At 45.4% G+C, this 22,123-nt stretch overlaps 1 protein-coding gene across 1 annotated transcript in view; it reads left to right on the top strand.

Annotated features, from left to right (window-relative positions):
- Nucleotides 1–22,123, top strand: part of GRIK5 (glutamate ionotropic receptor kainate type subunit 5) — a 516,667-nt gene that overhangs the window by 266,876 nt on the left and 227,668 nt on the right. The window contains exon 9 of the mRNA XM_078782648.1: nucleotides 263–415. Coding sequence (XP_078638774.1) covers nucleotides 263–415 — 153 coding nt within the window. The remainder of the gene's footprint in view (nucleotides 1–262; nucleotides 416–22,123) is intronic.

Genomic DNA, 22,123 nt, shown 5'->3' with positions numbered 1-22,123 from the left:
CGAGTTTGTTATATTCTCAAAAATAGCCTGCAGTGAATACACATTCGTGTTCAAAGATTGGCTTTTAAAACCTACCCTGATGAAGGGGGACAGACTTCTGTACAAACTCACAAACTGACATTGTGTTTTATATGGTATATATACATATATATATATATATAGTGGTTTTTCTTTGTGACTTCATTGTATGTTGTTTTCCTGGTCTTCCTAATAAAATAATAAACAGTCTCCTACTCTTCTCTCTTCCCCTTCCTTCCTTTAGCTGAAGGCAGGATTGTTGTTTGACGCGTTGCATGGAGTGGTGAGGGCAGCACGAGCACTCAACAGGAGCCAGGCACTTGCCGTGCAACCACTTTCTTGCTCCTCGACACGCGTCTGGTATCATGGCACCAGCTTGTTGAACTACCTCCGCATGGCAAGCATCACCCGGCAGGCCAAATAAAGCTTCACTTGCACCTTGCATTCTTCGCAAAATACTCCACACCAAATTGCAGTACTAATCGACATGGACGCCATTTGCACCAAAGCCAAAGCCCGAAAAATAATTTCCTCTTTCTTTTTGCTGAACCACAAAGTTTCTTCATTTTTTCTTCCATTTTACTGCATAAAATGATCAGGCATAAAATGGCCATATAGTTCAATCATCCCAGGAATAAAGTTAACCTTTTTCTGATGGGAAAAGGTAGTCAACTCAGCAGCTCTGAGGTCATAATTGATGGACCGTACAACAGTAAGAAAGAACAGTTGGAGGGGAAGAAGAACTTTTAAATATCACGTGGAAGTCCAAACCTTGAATTTGAATGTCATGGTTGCAAGAACATGGAGGTAAACAGAGGCAGTTGGAATTCACAGTGCAGAGGTTTAAAGAGGTTGATGGAAAATTTTAATTTGCAGTCATTGTTACAATTTAGGGCGGGCCATACTTTTTTTTTTTTGTAAATCAATCGAGAGGGGTGTTCATATTACGTATTTTGGTGTGTAGAACACAAATCTGACGTTTTTTAAAAATTCTGATAACCCTAACCTACATCAATTTGCAGTTGATTATTATTAATTTTTTTATTATTTTGCTATTCTTCTGGAAAAAAGAGACGCTTTTTATTTTGAAGTTAGGGCTTTTATTTTGGTAACTTCCTGTTGGGGCGGCAGTTGTAGCCATCTTGTTGCTGAAAGCTCGATGTTGAGGAGGTTGGCAATCCTTATCCATCCGTCTTCTCTTCTCTTCTTATGGCATTCTTCTCTTCTTATGGCCGCGGCGGGTCATACTCAGGTGCCAAAATGAATCTGAAGGAAATTCTAACATGAGGGGTGTCTATACCATGTGTTTTTTTATGGGGAATTCAAATATGAGTTTATTTTTTGGATAGGATAACTCTAACCTACATCAATTTGTATTTCTAAATTGCCAATTTTACCCTTTCGAACCCCTTTATAAGATACTCGCTGAGGTACCCGGCTTCGCCCGGGTTGAATAAGAATAAGACAAATATATGATGAAAAGAACATGTATATTTTAGAGCAATATCACAGTACATTGCCTACATGACGTTTTGTCAATTTTCAATTTCTCAAAACCTCTTGGTATACAACATTTCTGGTTAACTTTGGGGTTTCCTGGGAAAGGGGATTCCTGTGACAGAGTTGTTATCGCTGTGACAGATAAACCTGCGTGACAGGTTTTGCGGTTGATTCCAAAGAGAATCATTAGAGTGCCGTTACGTCTCGAGAACGGGCCATTTTGTCTCGCGCCTGATTTCGCATCGCTCCAGGTTCTTCACCTCGCTTCAACCATTTTCACAACCATCCAGACGTGAATCTGGTGTGTGTGTGTAACGTGGATTTTGAGTGGGAATTTGCGGTTCGTCGATTGGGAGCCGTTGAACGTCCATACCCGAAGGTGTGATTTCCCAGCCACCTCTTGAGGACACTTTTGCCTATCTTTGGCAGTGTGACTGTCAACGGAGCGGGATTTTGGTCTCGATACAACATCGTTCTGACGATCGCTTCAACATCACCCGTCCCACAATACCCGACCTGTCCCACAGTACCCGAGCCGTCCCACATTACCCGGCCCGTCCCACAGTACCTGACCCGTCCCACAGTACCCGACCCGTCCCACAGTACCCGACCCGTCCCACAGTACCCGACCCGTCCCACAATACCCGACCCGTCCCACAATACCCGACCCGTCCCACAATACCCGACCAGTCCCACAACACCCGACCCGTCCCACAACACCCGACCCGTCCCACAACACCCGACCAGTCCCACAACACCCGACCCATCCCACAACACCCGACCCGTCCCACAACACCCGACCCGTCCCACAACACCCGACCCGTCCCACAACACCCGACCCGTCCCACGTACCCGACCCGTCCCACAGTACCCGACCCGTCCCACAGTACCCGACCCGTCCCACAATACCCGACCCGTCCCACAACACCCGACCAGTCCCACAACACCCGACCCGTCCCACAACACCCGACCAGTCCCACAACACCCGACCCGTCCCACAACACCCGACCCGTCCCACAACACCCGACCCGTCCCACAACACCCGACCCGGCCCACAACACCCGACCCGTCCCACAACACCCGACCCGTCCCACAACGATTGAAATGGCAGACTTTGCAGCACCAAGTCAGCTCTGACTGGAGCTAAAAAGCTTTGGACTCTCACAATCGGCAAAGCCAGAGGAGCCCAGGGCCTGGAATGGAAGCAGCATGAGGGGAGGTCGGAGGGTACGTTAGTCATTACCGTGTCTGGGAGAGAAGGACTTGCACGGATATGGGTTTGGGAGATTGTGACGGGTCAGATTCCCAGAAGGAATTCGTAGCAATGCCGTTAACCACGATGCCGTTAACCACGATGCCGTTAACCACGATGCCGTTAACCACGATGCCGTCCATGGGCATTTCCATTGTGAACACCAACGTGCATTTCCTGGGTTTCACCTGCGCTCCTGCAGCGCCGCACTCTTCCGCATTTGGGGAAGGTCGAGATTAAATCGACCGTCGTTGGTTAACCAAAAAAATATTTCCAACAGTTGAAATAATTATTGTTTCCAACAGTTGAAATTTAATGGAATTCGAATTCGAATAAAATCTCAACTAAAAAAAAAAACCGTTTATTCGTTCTTGGCGCGAAGAAATGGCGCGCATTTTGTCATTATGTGCGACTTTACGTCACTCCTACGGACGTGAAAACATTTGTTTTCCTTAAAAATATATTTAAAATAAATAAAATAGTACATAAATTAACAATAAAAGAAGCTAAAAAACAATTTAAAACCAAAATGTAATCAGGTAAAAAGCACATTAAAAATATATAAATATGTACGTACAGTATACTGTACGTACGCGCAACTGCCGATTCTCATTCAAAACAGAGGCGACGTACAGTATTCCTTTAGTGTTAAACAGAGAGGGGATTGGTCTGTGTTAGCCATGGGTCCGAAGAAGGATAATGCTAGTGTTTCCAAGCGTAATGTGGTTACGATGGACGATAAGGTAAATCTGATTAAAAGGTATGGAAAAGGTGGAAAAGTGTCGGTGATAGCATAGACCTCATCGCGAATCGGAACTGCAATGCATCATGGGATCGGAAAGGGGCAATAGCGCCGCCACAAACTACACCACGGACTTGCAGCTGGCGCGGTTTTTTACACCATTGATATTAAAATAAAAAGTCGCCTATAACCACCGGGATTTTATGCTGATTCCGAATCTGTGTCTAAAACTTTTCTCCGATGTGTAGTTCTTGAGTTATAAGCGGACATCAAGACAGACAGACAGACACTCCTCCTTTATATATAGAGATTAAAAGATAAAAGGGAAATCATTCATATTGACACAGCCAAATCAAATGTACATATTTATTAACAGGTGAACTGCATGTATATCACTGGTTACAATTACAAAGATCAATCTCCTTACTTCTTGAACTTTACCAGGTTGCACAAGTCCTGCTTTGACTCATTCTTGGACATCAGCCTCCTGCTGGTCTCCTGAGCCCTGATGCCTCCATCCCTCTTTTCCTGTGAGAAGTACTTAGCAGAAGCCTCAGTCACCATTTTAACAGCCCTCTCAATGCTTTGTGTGTGGCAAGGCCAGTTGAGCACCTCCATGGGGGTGTTGATGAAGTTCTTCACCTCCGAGGTGCTTAGGGAGCAGGTGAGAGGTGGCTTTGACACACCTTCTGACCAGCTGATCAAGTTACCAATGCTGGAAGCATCACAGTTGATGTCAGGTGTCTTTCTGGTCCTGACAGAGGAGTCCCCCAGCTGAGTGTCTGGGTCCCCCTCTTCCCTGATGGCCAGGATTCTCTCCACCCCTTCAGTCCTCTCCTTCTGATCCTCAGAGCACAGCAGTGTTTGGAGGATGGCTTCACTGTGGGCATACCAAGCAGATCTTCTCACAGTCGGCATCACAAGGTCCAGCACCTCCTTCCTCTGGGACTTGAGGCAGTCCAGCTGAAACAAGATGTGCCTAGGCCCTTCGATCCAGGAGTGCTTGACTTTCACGTTGAACCAACATGGATAATACACTCCAATGATGAATTCCACAATGAATTGCAGATTCTTCCAGTTCTTTCCTTTCAGTCCATGCTTTGACACCCAGAGCCTGAGGAGTCTGTTCGCTGTGGTGAGCCAGCGGCTGTGGTTTACTGGTCCAATCTCCACTAGAGCCAGCCTTGCAGGAAGCACTCCATCCCTGATTGCACAGACAATTTTATAGCCATAGTGTTGATCAGTTGAGAGATCTTCAATGGCCTTGTCAGACAGCTTGATCAGTGAAGGGCCAACAAAGATCCGGGTGAAGTTTGGATTGATATCCAAGTCTGTAGCAGAAGCAAGGAGCTTTCCTATTGGCCCGGAAAATGTGTTGTCTGACAGAGTAGGGCCATCAAGGTGAACAATGAGATGGCGCAGGGGAAGTTCACCAGTGTGCAGGTTGCACACCAACCAGACCAGCTTTCTCCCCAGGTGCAGCTCCAGCTTCCGCATTACTCCAGCTTTCACACCACCAGTGTTGACATTTGTTGAGTCTCCTCCAATGGCCCACAAGGTCTTATCAAAACCCCTCTCTTTCAGCCAGGCAAACAGGACCTTAGCAATCTGCTCCGCATGTGACTCCTCTTGAGTTGCTTTCTCTGGGGTAAAGTGGAACAGATAGTAGCTACCAGGCTCACTAACAACACTATAGTGTTCTTCCTTGATCTTTGCAGGAAAAGATTGGTCACTGCCCTCAGCTTCCATCATCACATTGGTCAGGTCAATCCACCCATCAAAGAGGATGCAGGAGATCCCCCCCTCCTCCCTGCACTTCTCATCAAACTCTTCCCCCAGCTCTGTCATCAACTTCTCCTGTGCTCTATTGACCTTGTTCTTATCAATCACTTTACTTGTATTGTCTTCTGTGATGAATCCTGCATCAATCAGAGCTGCAGTTGCTATCGCTGCAGTTGGCCTCAGCCCTATGCCATACCTTACACGAGCAAGGGCAATGTTTGGAATCTCATCATAGTTTTTCTGGACCTTTGCTGAAGCTGCAGGCTCAGTGTCAGTTTCAGGGAAGAGCTCAACTTCAGTGACAAACTCATCTTCAGCACCACTTCTCTCCAATTCCAGATCTTCATCACCATCTGACAAAAATCTCTCAACATCCTTCCTGGCTGCCTTCTCTGCTGCTGCAGCATTTTCGTCCTTGCTCCTTCTCCTTTTCTCTGCATTCTTTTTCTTTTCCTGCCTTTCCAATGTCCTCACCTGTCTCTTGTGCTCTGGCAGATCAGGGCTCCCCATTTGGTGGGGTCCTTTACTTCCAACCTTCTCTTTCTGTCCCTTGATGTAGGCAAGATCTTACACAGGAATCATTTTCTCTCTGCTGCAGGAACAGTTAATGTGGGCTTGGATCACACAGCCCTCACCGGCCTCACAGCCTCCCCCCTCACAACTGGTAATCTGACACTTGCAAGTCAAAATATCAAATAACTTGTCTAACTTGACAATGAACCTCTCTTTGGCATCAAGTTTGCCCTTCCCAAGAGAAAACTTCACTGCCTGATTCCAGACCTCCTTGAGCTTGGACATGATGGTCACCTTTTCATTGATAACAGGAGGCTTGAAAAGAGCATTAGCTTTGCTCCACTGGCAAATCAGACCAGGGTAGATGTCAGACACGAGCTGGTCCACTGGGTAGTTCCTCCTGTCATCTTCACTTTTCTCCCTCAAGTAGATGCCATACCTCAGGATATCCCTCACAGTTGGCAGTTCAGACACCAACAGCTCCTGCCCAGTGCCAACAAGATTACTTAAATGAGTTGATTTCATCCTTGTTCTGACTTGAGCCATTTTTAGTAGTTCACACTGAAATAAAAACAATAATACACAGGTAAGTATCCACTACAGACAGATATTAAGGTATTACACAGGTATTACAGAAATCCGTCAAAATATTCACTTCACAGGTCACTATTTTCCTTCACATGTAACTCAGGCTAGCAATAGGTAAGTACACAAATCAATTAACAAATATAATATAAAACAAGGTAATTTACATCTAAAATTATTATCTATTTGTTCCTCAGGTTCCTAATCAAAAACGTACTTACTGGCATTGCCATAAGAAGAGAAGAGAAGACGGATGGATAAGGATTGCCAACCTCCTCAACATCGAGCTTTCAGCAACAAGATGGCTACAACTGCCGTCCCAACAGGAAGTTACCAAAATAAAAGCCCTAACTTCAAAATAAAAAATGTCTCTTTTTTTCCAGAAGAATAGCAAAATAATCAAAAATGTAATAATAATCAACTGCAAATTGATGTAGGTTAGGGTTATCAGAATTTTTAAAAACCTCAGATTTGTGTTCTACACACCAAAATACGTAATATGAACACCCCTCTCGATTGATTTACAAAAAAAAAAAAGTATGGCCCACCCTATAAAGTTACATAGTTGCATTTTCCCTGAATATAATTAATGATGTTTACATTGTTGAAAACTCTCTTATCCGAATTCAGATAATCAACAAAGTCGAAACAATTCTTCCTTGTCACACACCCAACCTGTCCACCAAGTTTAGTCGGAATCCGTCCACTAACTTCTGAAATATAATGCTATAAATGTTTTTTGGCCCGATCTCTCAATTATAAAGAATAACTTTTAAAATTATAGTAGCCGGACCGGATCTTCACCGAAATCTACTTGATTCTTCCTTATCAGACACCCAACCTGTCCACCAACTTTCGTCCGAATCCATCCATAACGCTTTGAGACATCCTGCTCACAGACAAGCAGACAGGGGTGAAAACATAACCTTTGGCCACCTTTGCTGTTGGTAATCACAATTTAAGTGGCCTTTTAAGTATTCACCATAAGTGAATATATGAATATATATATATATATATATATATATATATATATATATATATATATATATATATATATATATATATTAGGGTGGTCCTCAAATGTACACCAAAAAATAAAATTGGACTTTTTTCATGTGCTTGTTGCTAAAATTGTTCCTTGTTGTGAAAAAATGAAATGTGCCAAAGATGGTTTCTGCACGACTTTATTTACGACTGTCACACATGGGTTGAAAATTACAATGTTTCAGTATCGACACACAAAATTGTTTTTAATAAACTAACACTCAGATGTAATCCCAAATCAGTAAGAATGTATGACAATCATCATAAACACACAGAGTAAGAGTCCTCCAGACCATTGATTCCTCATTAATAAGTTCTGTGGTAAATTATTTCCTCCTTATCTTCTTTGCGTCGGGGAACTGATGGCGATGCCACTCAACAACTTGCAACAGGTACTGGCGCTGCTGTTCATCCTTTGTCAAGACTTGATTGTCGTCCTGTATTAATGCTACACCACGTTCTGCAAAGTCGTTGACAGTGGCAATACCACACAAGACTTGCTGTGATGACTGAAATGATGGGTCATCGGCCCACTCACCAGGGTCCTTTTCTAGGAAGTCAGTATTGACTTTGAATGCAGTAAAAATTCGCAGTGAGGCAGAAGTAACAAAATCTGCAACAGTCTTGGCAGCGATGGCTTCTTTTGCTGTAAGATCCACATGTACCCGTGGTTGAGGATTCTCTTGGCATTCTTCTTTAAGAGCAGCCACTATCATTCGCTTGACATCAAGCTCAACACTATCGTCAAACAGAGCAAGTCCTGCCAGTTCTTCGCTGAGGTCCCACAAGTGATTGGAAAGCTTTTTGCTGGTGGTTTCGGCAATCACTGAATCAGGATAGAAAATGAGTGCTTTTAAGAGAGCTAGGTCTCCAGCGGGAGCGTCAATGGCAGATGGAGCGCTGAACCAGGCTTTGGTATACACTGCTCCAACAAGTGCTGTAAAATGCTTTATGCCAGTGAGTTCCTTTGGGGTCTGTCGAAACTGATCACGGAACAAGTAGATCTTGATTCCATAAATCACACGGGGCATCCATCTTGCCCGATGCATGGCTCCTGGCTGCATGAACCTGAATCCTCTCGGAGGATGCTCACCAAACAGAATAATAGTCAACTCAAGAAGTTCATGGTAGTCATCTCGGAGTTGGCCCGATACCAGTTTCTGGATGCAGAATGAAACGACATCTTCTTTGCAACTTAAAAATACACCTGAAACTACAGAGTCCAGGTCATCAGGCATCATTGGCTTAAACTTGCTTTGGTCAATGGAAATCCAGTTTGACTGGAAACGCTTGAAGACGGCTATCTCAGGTCCTTTTGATGGACCAAGAAATGGTTTGAATGATGCCATTGCTGCCTCTACCACTAGTTTCAGAATGTGATGCCGGCATGCAAAATGTAATAGTGGTCATCCAAGCTTTTGCTGCAAAATAGTGCATGCACCAAGTGCTGAACCAGTGTTGCTGGCTGTCGTGTGAAAGCTCATACCTGCCACCATGTCTGGCAAATGCCATTCTTCGAGGCATTGCATAACAGCAGCAGCTGTTGCTAGTCCAGTTCCTGCTGGCAGCTTTGGCACACCCAGAAGCTTTCCAGTTCCTTGAGGGTCACTGACAACGACAGGAAGGCGATCAACTTTTTAGTCCCATCGTCTGGAAGGAGCTTGCCATCCCAATGAACCACCAGCCTTGTGTTTGGAGCATAGGAAGCCTGGATGTCACCTGCAATTGCCTTCTGTTGGATCCGCCTGGATTTCCTGATCAATGTGCAGTTGATGGCCAACTCTGAAGGGTCGTGTCCCAGAGCAGAGGCTGCTGCTGACAAGATGTGAACAGCTGATCGATCGCTAACCTTGGTGCGGTCGAGAGCTGCTGTTAGGTCCGGTGTAACAATGCTACTTGCACGCTTTCGGCTCTGCCTCTTTGAAGCAGATAGAACAGCAGAGTCGTCATGATCACTGGCTTCAGCACTGCTGTCTGTTGATGATGCGAGCTCAAGAGTCTCCTCTCGGGCTGCTTGCTTCTCTTTTTCATGCTGCTCTCTTTCAGTCAACACCTTGTCGCGTTGATGTGTCCGCTCCTCTTTTCCTGCTAGCACCTTGTCAACACCAACCATAAAGCCCCGTCGACCTGGCTCCCGTTGTGCCTCAAGGAATTCACGGTCCTCTGATATTTTGATCAGATCAAAGACATCAACATGAGCAATGTCAAATAAGTCACGTAGACCGGTTTGAAACTGCTCTTCTTTCTTTATCTGAGGGACAGATCGCCGGCTCTTTCCTTTCAGGATGGATCTGTATTGTTCTACTTTTCTCTCTAGTTTTGCAATGATATTCCGCTCATCTGCAGTGGGGATCCGTGCTTTCTCCCAGATGCATAATGTCTCACGAACAACAGTTATTGCGGCACTGCTTATGTTCAATTTCTCAGCATGATGTTGCTTAAAGTATCGCTGCAGAATCTCTTGCCAAGATGGGAGCCGAGTTTCTGGTAGTTTTTCAATATGGCAGCCTATCAGCCACACATGGTTCTTTTTCTGGTTGCTTTTCTTGAAGTACTTGCACTCGCCATCATAACTGAAACAAACCGAAATAATTTCTGTATCGTGCTGATTAGCAGATTAGCAGGGGCCATGTGACAGTGGTAAAAGTTTTCAAAATGAAATGAAATTTTACCCAATTTGTTCTCTCTACAGGTGTAATAAAAAAATGTAAAATCACTTTAGAAAAGTTAATGTTTACATTTGAGGACCACCCTAATTACATATATATATATATATATATATATATATATATATATATATATATATATATATATATATATATATATATATATATATATATATATATATATACATATATATATATATATATGTATATATATATGTATATTTATATATAGCTGGATGGGATACCTTAATGGCGGTTCACCACTGATAGTATTTATATATATATATATATATATATATATATAATAAATCCACATATATATATATATATATAAATATATATATATAATTTCCTCCACGACGCATATATATATACAGACTTGGCATTTAATATGGAATTTCTTTCTTTTTCTTGACTTGGGTTTACTTTCTGAACTCGGTATATCAATCTGGTGAGTTTCTTTTATGCTTCGGTGATTTCTTTGTTAAAAGAACCATGTCACTCATTGTCTGTCGCAGCAAGAAGTCAATAACAGGATTATATCACAGGTGGCATAACAAAACGTACGGACAGGTACATTTGACGATTGGCTTCACAATCGGGTATAAAAGGGTTGTTGCGTTCTGTATTCGTGGAAAACAACTGCTCCACGTCTACAAAAGTTATTGCCGCTTCCTCTGGAGATGGTCCGTCAACTTGACAATGCTGTTTGTCATTTAGTGGTGGCTTTACGAAATTCCGGCATGAAACAGCGTGCTATTGCTCGGCAGTATGGCATCACTCAAGGTCAGGTGTCAAAGATCCTGAAACGAAATGCTCAGAGGGGTGTCCCTACTCCAATACCGAGGCCAGGACATCCCCGCAGAACCATAAGGAGGGATGATCGCCAGCTGCACCGGTTAGTCCGCAATGGCCGAACCAAGTCAGCGAATCGGCTTAGGGCTGAGTGGCAGCAACTGACAAATGTGCCTGAATCTAGAAGGCTAGTCAACCAACGACTGGTTCAAGCAGGCTATCGTGCCAGGCGTCCCCTGAGAAAGCCACGTCTGACCAGAGAACACCGCCAGCGCCGATTGCAGTGGGCCAGAGAGCACCGTCAATAGCAGCCAGGACACTGGAATCACGTGATCTTCAGTGACGAGTCTAGATTTCTGGTCTATCATCAATATGGCCGCGTCCGAGTGCGCAGACAAGTGCATGAAGCCTACAACGAAGATGGTATCGTGCCAATAGTCCAAGCTGGAGGTGGTGGGGTTTTTTTTTTGGGTTTTTTTGTATACAAGATCGAGGCTCGTGTAGGAGCGAACATTAATCACACAGAAAGACAAACCGACACATAAAACATATAACATCGGGAGCGGTAGACAAGATGGGGAGAGAGGGGGAAGGACACAAACACAACATTTGAGAGCAGGGACCGAGAGACATGGAGACATCGAGAGATCTGAGAGAGGGCGAGGGCTTTGGGGGGGCGGGCATGGGAAGGGGGGGGGGGGCTGGGAGAGGTATAAACATATGGACACTGCCAGGACTTCAAGGAAAGAAGTTGGAATTTCAAACAAGGTGGATCTGGGGTGAATTAGCGGGGGTAGAAAAGATCAAGGTGTTGGATGGGGGAAGATAAGAGATGGTGGTGAACAGCTGTTTTAAAGACCTGGAGGGAGGAGTGGGATTGAAGGGAGTGAGGGAGTTTGTTCCAGAGGCGGCTGAAAAGAGGAATGAAAGAGTGAAGGTGAGCAGAGAGCCGAGATTTCGGCAGTTTAACCATCAGTGGGTTGCTGGCAGATCTTGTGCGACCTGCAGGAATATTTGGGGGACAGAGCACAGAGAGAGCTGGGGGTGCAAGGCCGGAGAGGAGTCGGTAGAAGACATAAAGACCACCTACCTGCCTGCGGTGAGTGAGTAAAAGGCCCTCAGAGATAGCTTCATCGCGGGAGATTCCAATAATTCTGAAAGCTTTGGTTTCAACAGCGTGAAGCCGAGCTAGGTGTGAGGCAGGAGCACCGGTCCATAGGGGAGAACAGTATTCCATTGAGCTGCGGATGAACGCCTTGTATGTGGTGAGGAGCTCAGGTGTGCCGAGGAAGGACTTCGCACGACGGAGGATGCCCAGTCGGCGACTGGCTTTGGAGGCCAGCTTGGAAATGTGGTTTTCCCAAGAAAGATCATGGCAGATAGTGAGACCCAAAAGCTTGAGCGACAGAATTTCTTGGAGAGGATTGTTGAGAAAGTAGATGGGAGGGTTGTCCAGTCGATCTTTTCGGAGAGACATAGTAAGAGTGTGAGATTTGTCAGGATTGAAAGACATGTTCCACTTGTTTGACCAGTGACCGTTTGGGCTGCTTTTCATGCAGGGGGCAAAACTGACCTGGTTGTTCTGAATTGAAACCTGAGCCAGTTCAAGCACAGGGCCATTCTGGAAGAAACATTGCTTCCATTTGTTCGTGCAGCCTTTCGAGGAAACTTTGTCTTCCAAGATGACAATGCACGGCCTCATCGTGCTCGCATGATCCAACACTTTCTTGCTGACCGTGGTGTAGAGCATATGGAGTAGCCTGCCATGTCCCTGGATATGAATCCGATGGAGAACTTGTGGGCAGAATTAACGCGTCAAATCGACAACTTGGACCAGCAGCCTGCCTCTGTGTGTGAATTGCAGCAGACTATTGTCACTGCATGGCAAGCGATTCCTGTCCAAACCTTGGCAAATCTCGTGAACAGCATGCCTCAACGTGTACGTGCTCTCCTGAATGCTCGTGGGGGTTACACGAAGTACTGAACTGTAATTTTACTGTCCGCAAGCCCAGTCGTAATTTAACTTTTGTTTTTGTAAAAAAAATTTTTTAGCTCATGTGCAAAATAAAGAGATACTTCTGGAAAACGTACAGAAGTTTAACACAGTTCTGTCCGTGAATTGAGTTCGATATCAGTTGACATCACTTTCAAGGATCAATTTATTTGCTTCGAAATGTCAAATGTGGTTTTTGTTTCTTTTAAAGGTCACATTAACAAAATCTAGAATAATTCCAACATAATTCCAATGAACTTTTGGCTCGAAGTCATCTTGAAAAGTAAGTTCACCCCCACAAAAAAAATATTCCATATTAAATGCCAAGTCTGTATATATATAGGACCTACAGGAGAAGGAAAAAGCAAACTTTGAAATTGGGAAAGAAGAAGAAAGCCTCTACTTTAAACCACCAGGGGCATGGTGGTATGGCTATTTAGGTCAGAAGGTGGTATATATATATATATATATATATATATATATATATATATATATATATATATATATATATATATATATATATATATATATATATATATATATATATATATATATATATATACATATATATATATATATATATATATATATATATATATATATATATATATATATTTATATGTATATATATATATATATATATATATATATATATATATATATTTATATGTATATATATATATATATATATATTTATATGTATATATATATATATATATATATTTATATGTATATATATATATATATATATATATATATATATATATATATATATATATATATATATATGTATGTATGTATGTATGTATGTATATATACACACACACACACACACACACACACACTGTATGTATATATATATATATATATATATATATATATATATATATATATATATATATATATATATATTGTAACGAATGTGGAAACGTTACAATGTGAACGTTACAAAAGTACGGTAACACCCTGTTAATGTAAATAATGGTCGCAGTCGGCGTCCTAGTTAATTCCATGAAACTTACACGCAGGTCACGATATATCTTTTAAATAGTGTATTTCCTTATTCCATGTAGGCTAAATATGTGTTTCCCACTAGATTGACTTTGCATTGTATCAAACAAAATAAGCGTAGGCCCTTCCAATTTCCCCAAAACCTCCCTTCCAATTGCCTTCCGCATTTTGGCCGGTTTTCTTCAAACCACCATTGGCCACGAGGTAGGGTTGGGGAAGAAAGGCGTGTCTCCACCTCGTCATAAGAGGGAAGGAGTGAACCAGCCCTAACAGCCAATCAACACCGCGGTGAGTGCCCCGGTAGGCGTGCCCTCGGAGTCGGCGGCTTGATTTCGCTCGAGGTGATAAAAGCGACTGTAAGGGACTGCTTTACCAGAGGCCTTGAGAGATGACCCTGGGAGAGGAGCAAAGAGGCTGCACCAAAAGGAGCGGTGAGATGCGAAACGCTCCAAGCCAAAGAGGAGAGGTACTCGGCAAGGAAACCAGCTTTGGAGAGACGCGCTGAAAGGAGGGAGACGGCCCCACCCCAAGAAAAGGAGCAGGTGTGCCGATCCAGCGCGTGACGTCTACCGCAGTGGAGACACGACGGAGGGTTTCCCGCCAAAACCGCGAGGAATTGCGAACTGCGGCCTCCCGACCTTGCCTCCCTCTCAAGCAATCCATCTCAAGCCTTACCTGCCCGCATTATCCCCTGTGTAAGTGTGAACGTCCTGTCCTGCTCGTTGTCTTGGGGCTAAGTAAAAATGAATAGTGTAAGTTAACGATTCGCTGTGTTACTGCTTCTTCCATCCATTGCTTGTGTGTGTATAATAAAATCTGTTCTTCCTCCGTATTCTTCTTCTTCTTCTTTTTCACTCTCTTTCGGTAGCTTTAGAGATTTCCCGATTGAATATCTGTGGGGCGATCTGGTCAACGTCGGGTGGAATCGGGTTTTAATCGGGGAGTAACTGTTCGGACGCGGTTAAATACACCACCGCTCGGTCAATATAACATCTAAAACCCGCGTCTGTAACAATATATATATATATATATAATATATATATATATATATATATATATATATATATATATATATATATATACACACCACACACACACACACACACACACACACACACACACACACACACACACACACACACATACACACATATACACAGACTTGGCATTTAATATGAAATATTTTTTGTGTGGGGGTGAACTTACTTTTCAAGATGTCTTAGAACCAGAAGTTCATTGTAATTATGTTGAAATTATTCTAGATTTTGTTAATGTGACCTTTAAAAGAAACAAAAACCACATTTGACATTTCGAAACAAATAAATTGATCCTTGAAAGTGATGGAAACTGATATCGAACTCAATTCCTGGACAGTACTGTGTTAAACTTCTGTACGTTTTCCAGAAGTATCTCTTTATTTTGCACATTAGCCCAATTTGTTTTTTTAACAAAAGTTAAATTATGACTGGGATTACGGACAGTAAAATTACAGTTCAGTACTTCGGGTAACCCCCACGAGCATTCAGGAGAGCCACATACACGTTGAGGCATGCTGTTCAAGAGATTTGCCAAGGTTTGGACAGGAATCGCTTGCCATGCAGTGACAATAGCCTGCTGCAATTCACGCACAGAGGTCGGCTGCTGGTCCAAGTGGTCGATTTGACACATTAATTCTGCCGACAAGTTCTCTATCGGATTCATATCCGGGGACATGGCAGGCCACTCCATATGCTCCACACCACGGTCAGCAAGAAAGTATTGGATCATGCGAGCACGATGAGGCCATGCATTGTCATCTTGGAAGACAAAGTTTCCTCGAAAGGCTGCACGAGCAAATGGAAGCAATGTTTCTTCCAGAATGGCCCTGTACTTGAACTGGTTCAGGTTTCCATTCAGAACAACCAGGTCAGTTTTCCCCCTGCATGAAAAGCAGCCCAAACGGTCACCCCACCACCTCCAGCTTGGACTCTTGGCACTATACAATCTTCGTTGTAGGCTTCATGCACTTGACTGCGCACTCGGACACGGCCATCTTGACGATAGACCATAAATCTAGACTCGTCACTAAAGATCACCTGATTCCAGTGTCCTGGCTGCCATTGACGGTGCTCTCTGGCCCACTGCAATCGGCGCTGGCGGTGTTGTCTGGTCAGGCGTGGCTTTCTCAGGGGATGCCTGGCACGATAGCCTGCTTGAACCAGTCGTTGGTTGACTAGCCTTCTGGATACAGGCACATTTGTCAGTTGCTGCCACTCAGCCCTAAGCCGATTAGCTGACTTGGTTTCGCCATTGCGGACTAACCGGTACAGCTGGCGATCATCCCTCCTTGTGGTTCTGTGGGGATGTCCTGGCCTCGGTATTGGAGTAGGGACACCCCTCTGAGCATTTCGTTTCAGGATCTTTGACACCTGACCTTGAGTGATGCCATACTGCCGAGCAATAGCACGCTGTTTCATGCCGTAATTTCGTAAAGCCACCACTCCATGACAAACAGCATTGTCGAGTTGACGGACCATCTCCAGAGGAAGCGGCAATAACTTTTGAAGACGTGCAGCAGTTGTTTTCCACTAATACAGAACGCAACAACCCTTGTATACCTGACTGTGAAGCCAATCATCAAATGCACCTGTCCGTACATTTTGCCACGCCACCTGTGATATAATCCTGTTGTTGACTTCTTGCTGCGACAGACAATCAGTGACATGGTTCTTTTAACAAATAAATCACCAAAGTGTAAAAGAAACTCACCAGATTGATATACTGAGTTAAGAAAGTAAACCCAAGTCAAGAAAAAAAGAATACTCCATATTAAATTGAAATTGAAAATCCGCTTCCGGTCCGGTCTGGAGAGGACGCTGGCGTTACTTGTTCGCCGCTTCTCCGACTGGGCCATTGTACATAGTTTGCTTTTCTGGTGGTCGTGGCGGATTTTTGACCGTTGGGTCTGCCCTCTGCTCGGTCCCGGCTCTGCTCCTGGCTTCGCCTGCCCGGCTCCTCCACTGTTTCCTCAGGCCCGCTCCCGTTGTTTGCGGCGGTGGCTGTTTGCCGCTGTGGTCTTGATTAGCGGCTGCAGTCGTTTGCCGCTGCGTTTGCCGCATTGCCTCCTCGACCTTGGCATCGTACTCGTCCCTTCGCTCCTGCCTGGCATGGCTCTGAGGTACTCCGCCGCAAGGCTTCTTCTGCTCAATACCCGCTCCACCCCATCATGCATCTCTGCCATCAAATCAAATGGACTCCTCCGACGACCCAGGTACATTCACCGTGGCTCCGGTCGTAAGTTTGTTTATTTGCAATCAGGTCACTCCATCCCCGTCCTCTGGTCGGCTCAGCGCACTCTCACTCTTCGTCCCAGCGCACCTGGTCACAGCAACGCACACGATCGCACCTCCTGCCTACGAACCCTGGCTAAATCACCTGAATTCATCCCTGCTGTTCAAAACAACATCAAGCTCACCCTGTTCAACACCCGGTCCCTCAACAACAAATGCCTCATCCTGAACGAATACATCCTGGATAACAAACTGGACTTTCTCTGTCTCACCGAAACCTGGCAACAACCTCTGGACTGCTACACACTTAACCTCACCACACCCAATGGATATTCCTACGTCAATAAACCACGCTCGGAGGGCCGAGGTGGTGGAATTGCCGTTATCCACCGACAAGACATCAAGACCAACCTCATCTCCATCTCATCTGCTCCATCATTTGAACACCTGGCTTTAAAACTCTCTGGTCGCACGCAGTCAGTCATGGCTGTCGTCTACCGCCCTCCCAAACCACACCCATCATTCCTGTCTGACTTCTCCTACTTTCTGACCCAGCTATGTTCCCTCTCCCCCTCAATCCTCCTCCTTGGTGATTTCAATATCCACATGGACTCCACTGACTCCACAATAACCACTGACTTCACTGATTTACTCACCTGCTTTAACCTCACTCAACATGTCGACTTTCCTACCCATATCCGTGGTCACATTTTGGATCTTGTCTGCTCCACTGGATTAAATTTGCACCATCTCTATGGCTCCGACCTCACCCTCTCTGACCACTTAGCCATCACTCTGACCATCAACATCCCCGCCCCAACACCAAGGCATTATCGCACAATCAACTTCCGTAAGCTAAACGCTCTTTCACCTACCTCATTCTCATCCACCCTCTCTGAAAAAATGTCCACTTCTCCCTTCATTGACCTCCACACCCCTTCCGACCTCACTGACTACTACAACCACACTCTCTCCTCCTGCCTTGACCAGCTTGCGCCTGTAAAAACCAAAACAGTTTCTTTCACCCATTCTGCTCCCTGGTTTACCCCTGAACTCCACCTGATGAAAACTCGTGCTCGCCAACTTGAAAGACTCCACAATAAAACGGGTCTCACAGTTCACTCCCAAGCCTACAAGGACCACCTACAACACTACAAAGATGCCCTCTCCCGCGCCCGCTCTGCCTACTACTCTCAAATTATCCACTCTGGCTCCGGAAACCCAAAAGCACTCTTCTCGACAATAAACAAACTCCTCCGCCCCCTGAACACCACCACCCAGTCATTCACAGTAGACAACTGCATCTCCTTCCTCTCTTTCTTCCAACGCAAAATTGACAACATCTACAACAGCTTGACCACCGCCGCACCCGCTCCCCCTCCAACCACCTGCCCCCCCTTGTCCTGCCATCCCCTGTCTCGGTTCTCCCCAATCTCCCCTACTGACCTCTCTGAACTCCTCATAGGAATGAAAACTGCCACCTGCACTCTTGACCCCATCCCCTCCAGCTTTGTCAAAGCCTCCCTCCCTGCTCTCTCTCCACTTATCATTGCAACAATAAACTCCTCCCTGTCTACAGGCATCGTCCCACCTTCCCTCAAAATTGCTGCTGTTACCCCCATTCTAAAAAAACCTGGTCTAAACCCTGACACCCTAAACAACTTCAGACCCATCTCCAACCTACCCTTTCTGTCAAAAGTTTTGGAACGCGCTGTAGCCACTCAACTCAAACATCATCTCTCTGCCAATAACCTGTATGAAACATTCCAATCCGGATTCTGGTCCAACCACAGTACTGAAACTGCTCTCCTCAAAATCACCAACGACCTTCTCCTCTCCTCTGACGCTGGCAACCTCAACATTCTCGTCCTCCTCGACCTCAGCGCTACCTTTGACACCATCGATCACACCATCCTCCTCACCCGACTTGAATCCACCTTTAACGTTACCGGCACTGCCCGCTCTTGGATTAAATCATACCTCTCTGACAGATGCCAGTTCATCTCCATCAATAACTGCAAATCCCCCACTGCTCCCCTCCCCCAAGGTGTCCCCCAAGGTTCAGTTCTTGGCCCCCTCCTCTTCATCCTTTACCTGTCCCCGCTCGGTCACTTAATCCGCCGTCATGGTCTCCAATTCCACTGCTTCGCCGATGACATCCAGCTTTTCATCTCCACCAAGTCCGTCTCCACCGACACCCACTCTATCCTGACAAACTGCATCACTGAAATAAAATCCTGGCTTCAAATCAACTTCCTCAAGCTTAACTGTGATAAATCTGAAATAATCATCATTGGCCCAAAAACGCTCACAAAATCCACCCATAACTTTGCCCTCAACATCGACGGTATCCCAGTATCCACCTCCCCTCACATCCGGAATCTTGGCGTCATCTTTGACCAAACCCTTTCCTTCGACAAATACACTAAACAGATCACAAAGTCAGCCTTCTTTCACCTGAAAAACATTGCCCGTCTCCGCTCATCCCTCTCCTCCACGGCTGCAGAAACCCTCATCCACGCCTTCATCACCTCCCGTCTGGACTACTGCAATAGCCTCCTCTATGGTTCACCCTCAAAAATCACCAATAAACTCCAATACATTCAGAACTCCGCTGCCCGTCTACTCACCCATTCCCGGACCCGTGACCACATCACCCCCGTCCTTTACAAGCTTCACTGGCTCCCCATCCCCCAGAGAATCCAGTACAAAATCCTCCTCTTGACATACAAAGCCCTCCATAACCTGGCCCCATCCTACCTGGCTGACCTCCTCTCCAGACACACTCCCACCCGCAACCTCCGCTCTGCTGGTACCAACCTCCTGACCCCCTCCATCCGGACCAAATTCAGATCCTGGGGGGACAGGGCCTTCTCCATCGCTGCTCCCACCCTCTGGAACTCACTACCTCACACCATCAGAGACTCCTCCTCACTCACCACATTCAAAACATCACTAAAGACCCACCTGTTCAACACTGCATTCAACATTCAACCCACAGCATTTAACCCCTGACTATCTCTTCTCCTTCTCCCTCCTTTTGCTTTAAATATTTCCCTATTGATTCTTGTCTTTTTGCAATTGTTGTTTTCATGTATTGTTATGCATTATGTTTGCCACTCTGTCAAAGCGCCTTTGGGCTTCTGGAAAAGCGCTATACAAAATAAATGAATTATTATTATTATTATTAAATGCCAAGTCTGTATGTATATATATATACATATATATGTATATATATATACAGATATGTATATGTATATAGTGTTGCGGAAATGAGGATTGTGTTTTTTGATTGTGTTGTATTGTATTGTAAATTGTTATGAATTATTGCTTAGTCTGAGCCCTCCTTGCTCCTGTGTGTATAAAGGTCAAAGGGCGTTCCGGTAGTTAATTCCATAAAGCATACATTGAAGGACACTATAATACCCTTGTTCAGTAGCTTATATCCTTATTCTGTGTATCAGGTTAAGGCTTTGTCTTCCATTAAAATGACACTCCATTGCACCAAGTGAAATAGATAGATTCCCTTCATTCCCCATTCCCACTCCCAAAACTTCCATTGCCAAGCCTCAATTTCCAGCTACATCCCCTCCAAGTCTCCATTGCCAACTGCACTGGGCAGTTTGCCAGTTTGTTACAGCTGTGGGTTGTTTTCGCCCCAAAGCCACCATTGAACATGTGCTCGGGTCGGGGAAGAAAGGCGTGCCCGCCCGTCGTCATCAAGGGCGGAGCCAGAGGGTCGCGCGACCAACCAGGGCCGAGGTGAGCACACCGATGGGCGTGTCCTAAAAGCCGGCGGCTTAATCGCCGGAGGCGCTATAAAGGCGCGCGCGCAAGAAGTTGCGAGGAGGTCCATGACAAGAGCTGAGTTGTGTGGTTTTGGTCAGTGTTGGTCGTCAGTGGTGGTCAGTGGTTGAGTCAAGTGGTTGCGTTGAGTTGTTGGTGGTGAGGAGTGATTGAACCAAGAGGAAGAGTTGGACCAAGAAAGAGAGAGGAGAGAACCCGTCACGCCAGACCCCCCACCAGCGCGTCGGCTCCACCAAGCAGCTCCGACCCGTGATCCCGCGCACAAGACAGGATCGGTGGCATCAGCGGCCGTCGAGGTCCAGCCCGACGTCCCGTGCGGGATCAAGCTCCAGCCACACACCTCCTTCCAGCCAATCCTGCCTGCAATTTCCCCATTCGTGTACGTGAGTTTGTTCTGTTTGTTTTGTCCCTGGGAATAAATTAAGACTGCATAGGATAAGCTTGTAATTTTCACTGTGTCACCTGCTTTTTCAATGTTCCCTGTACATAACCGTGACTGCTCCTTTTGGTTGTGTGTGTAAATAATAAATCCCGTTACTCTTCTGTACGTCTTCTTCTTCCTCTTTACATTCGGTCGCTTTAGAGTTTTCCATTTTGAATATCTGTGGCGCGATACGGCCAACGTTCGGGTGAATCGGGGAAACTGTTAGGTTGCGGTGCCATCCGCTCGGCAAACATAACATCCTTAACCGCGGACCGTAACAATTGGTGTCAGAAGTGTCGGATTCGGACCTGAAGCGCTTAACGCGCTCAAAATTACAAACTACCGAAATTGCTTTTGTTTTACAAAACCCGAATTTTGAAATCGCGCCATGGCTGGTCAAGGCGACGGGATGCCGGTGGGAGAGATAGACGGGGTAGAATCGACCCAGGACCTCGGGGAAATGTATGTGGAGGAAAGAGAGGAGGAGAACATTGGCAATGTGGTTGAGGAGGTTTCAGGCGCGCAAAATGGCGTGCTCGCGCACGTGGTTGTAGCAGCACCAAATTGCGCCGCGCACGTAGCCGCGGTGGCCGAGCCCACTGTACCGGCGGGCTTCGACATGCAAGCCCTCATGGCGCAAATCATGAAGAGATTGGAGAAGCTAAATAACAAGATGGAGGCTCAGGGTGAGCGAATGAGGGACGGAGCGAGGGCTGATAGTG

Source organism: Myxine glutinosa, chromosome 7 (genome assembly GCF_964187855.1).
Source record: "Myxine glutinosa chromosome 7, kmMyxGlut1.1, whole genome shotgun sequence".
In the NCBI taxonomy this organism is placed as follows: domain Eukaryota; kingdom Metazoa; phylum Chordata; class Myxini; order Myxiniformes; family Myxinidae; genus Myxine; species Myxine glutinosa.
The sequence above is the reverse complement of the archived record's forward strand: the minus strand, read 5'-3'. Positions and strand labels throughout refer to the sequence as shown.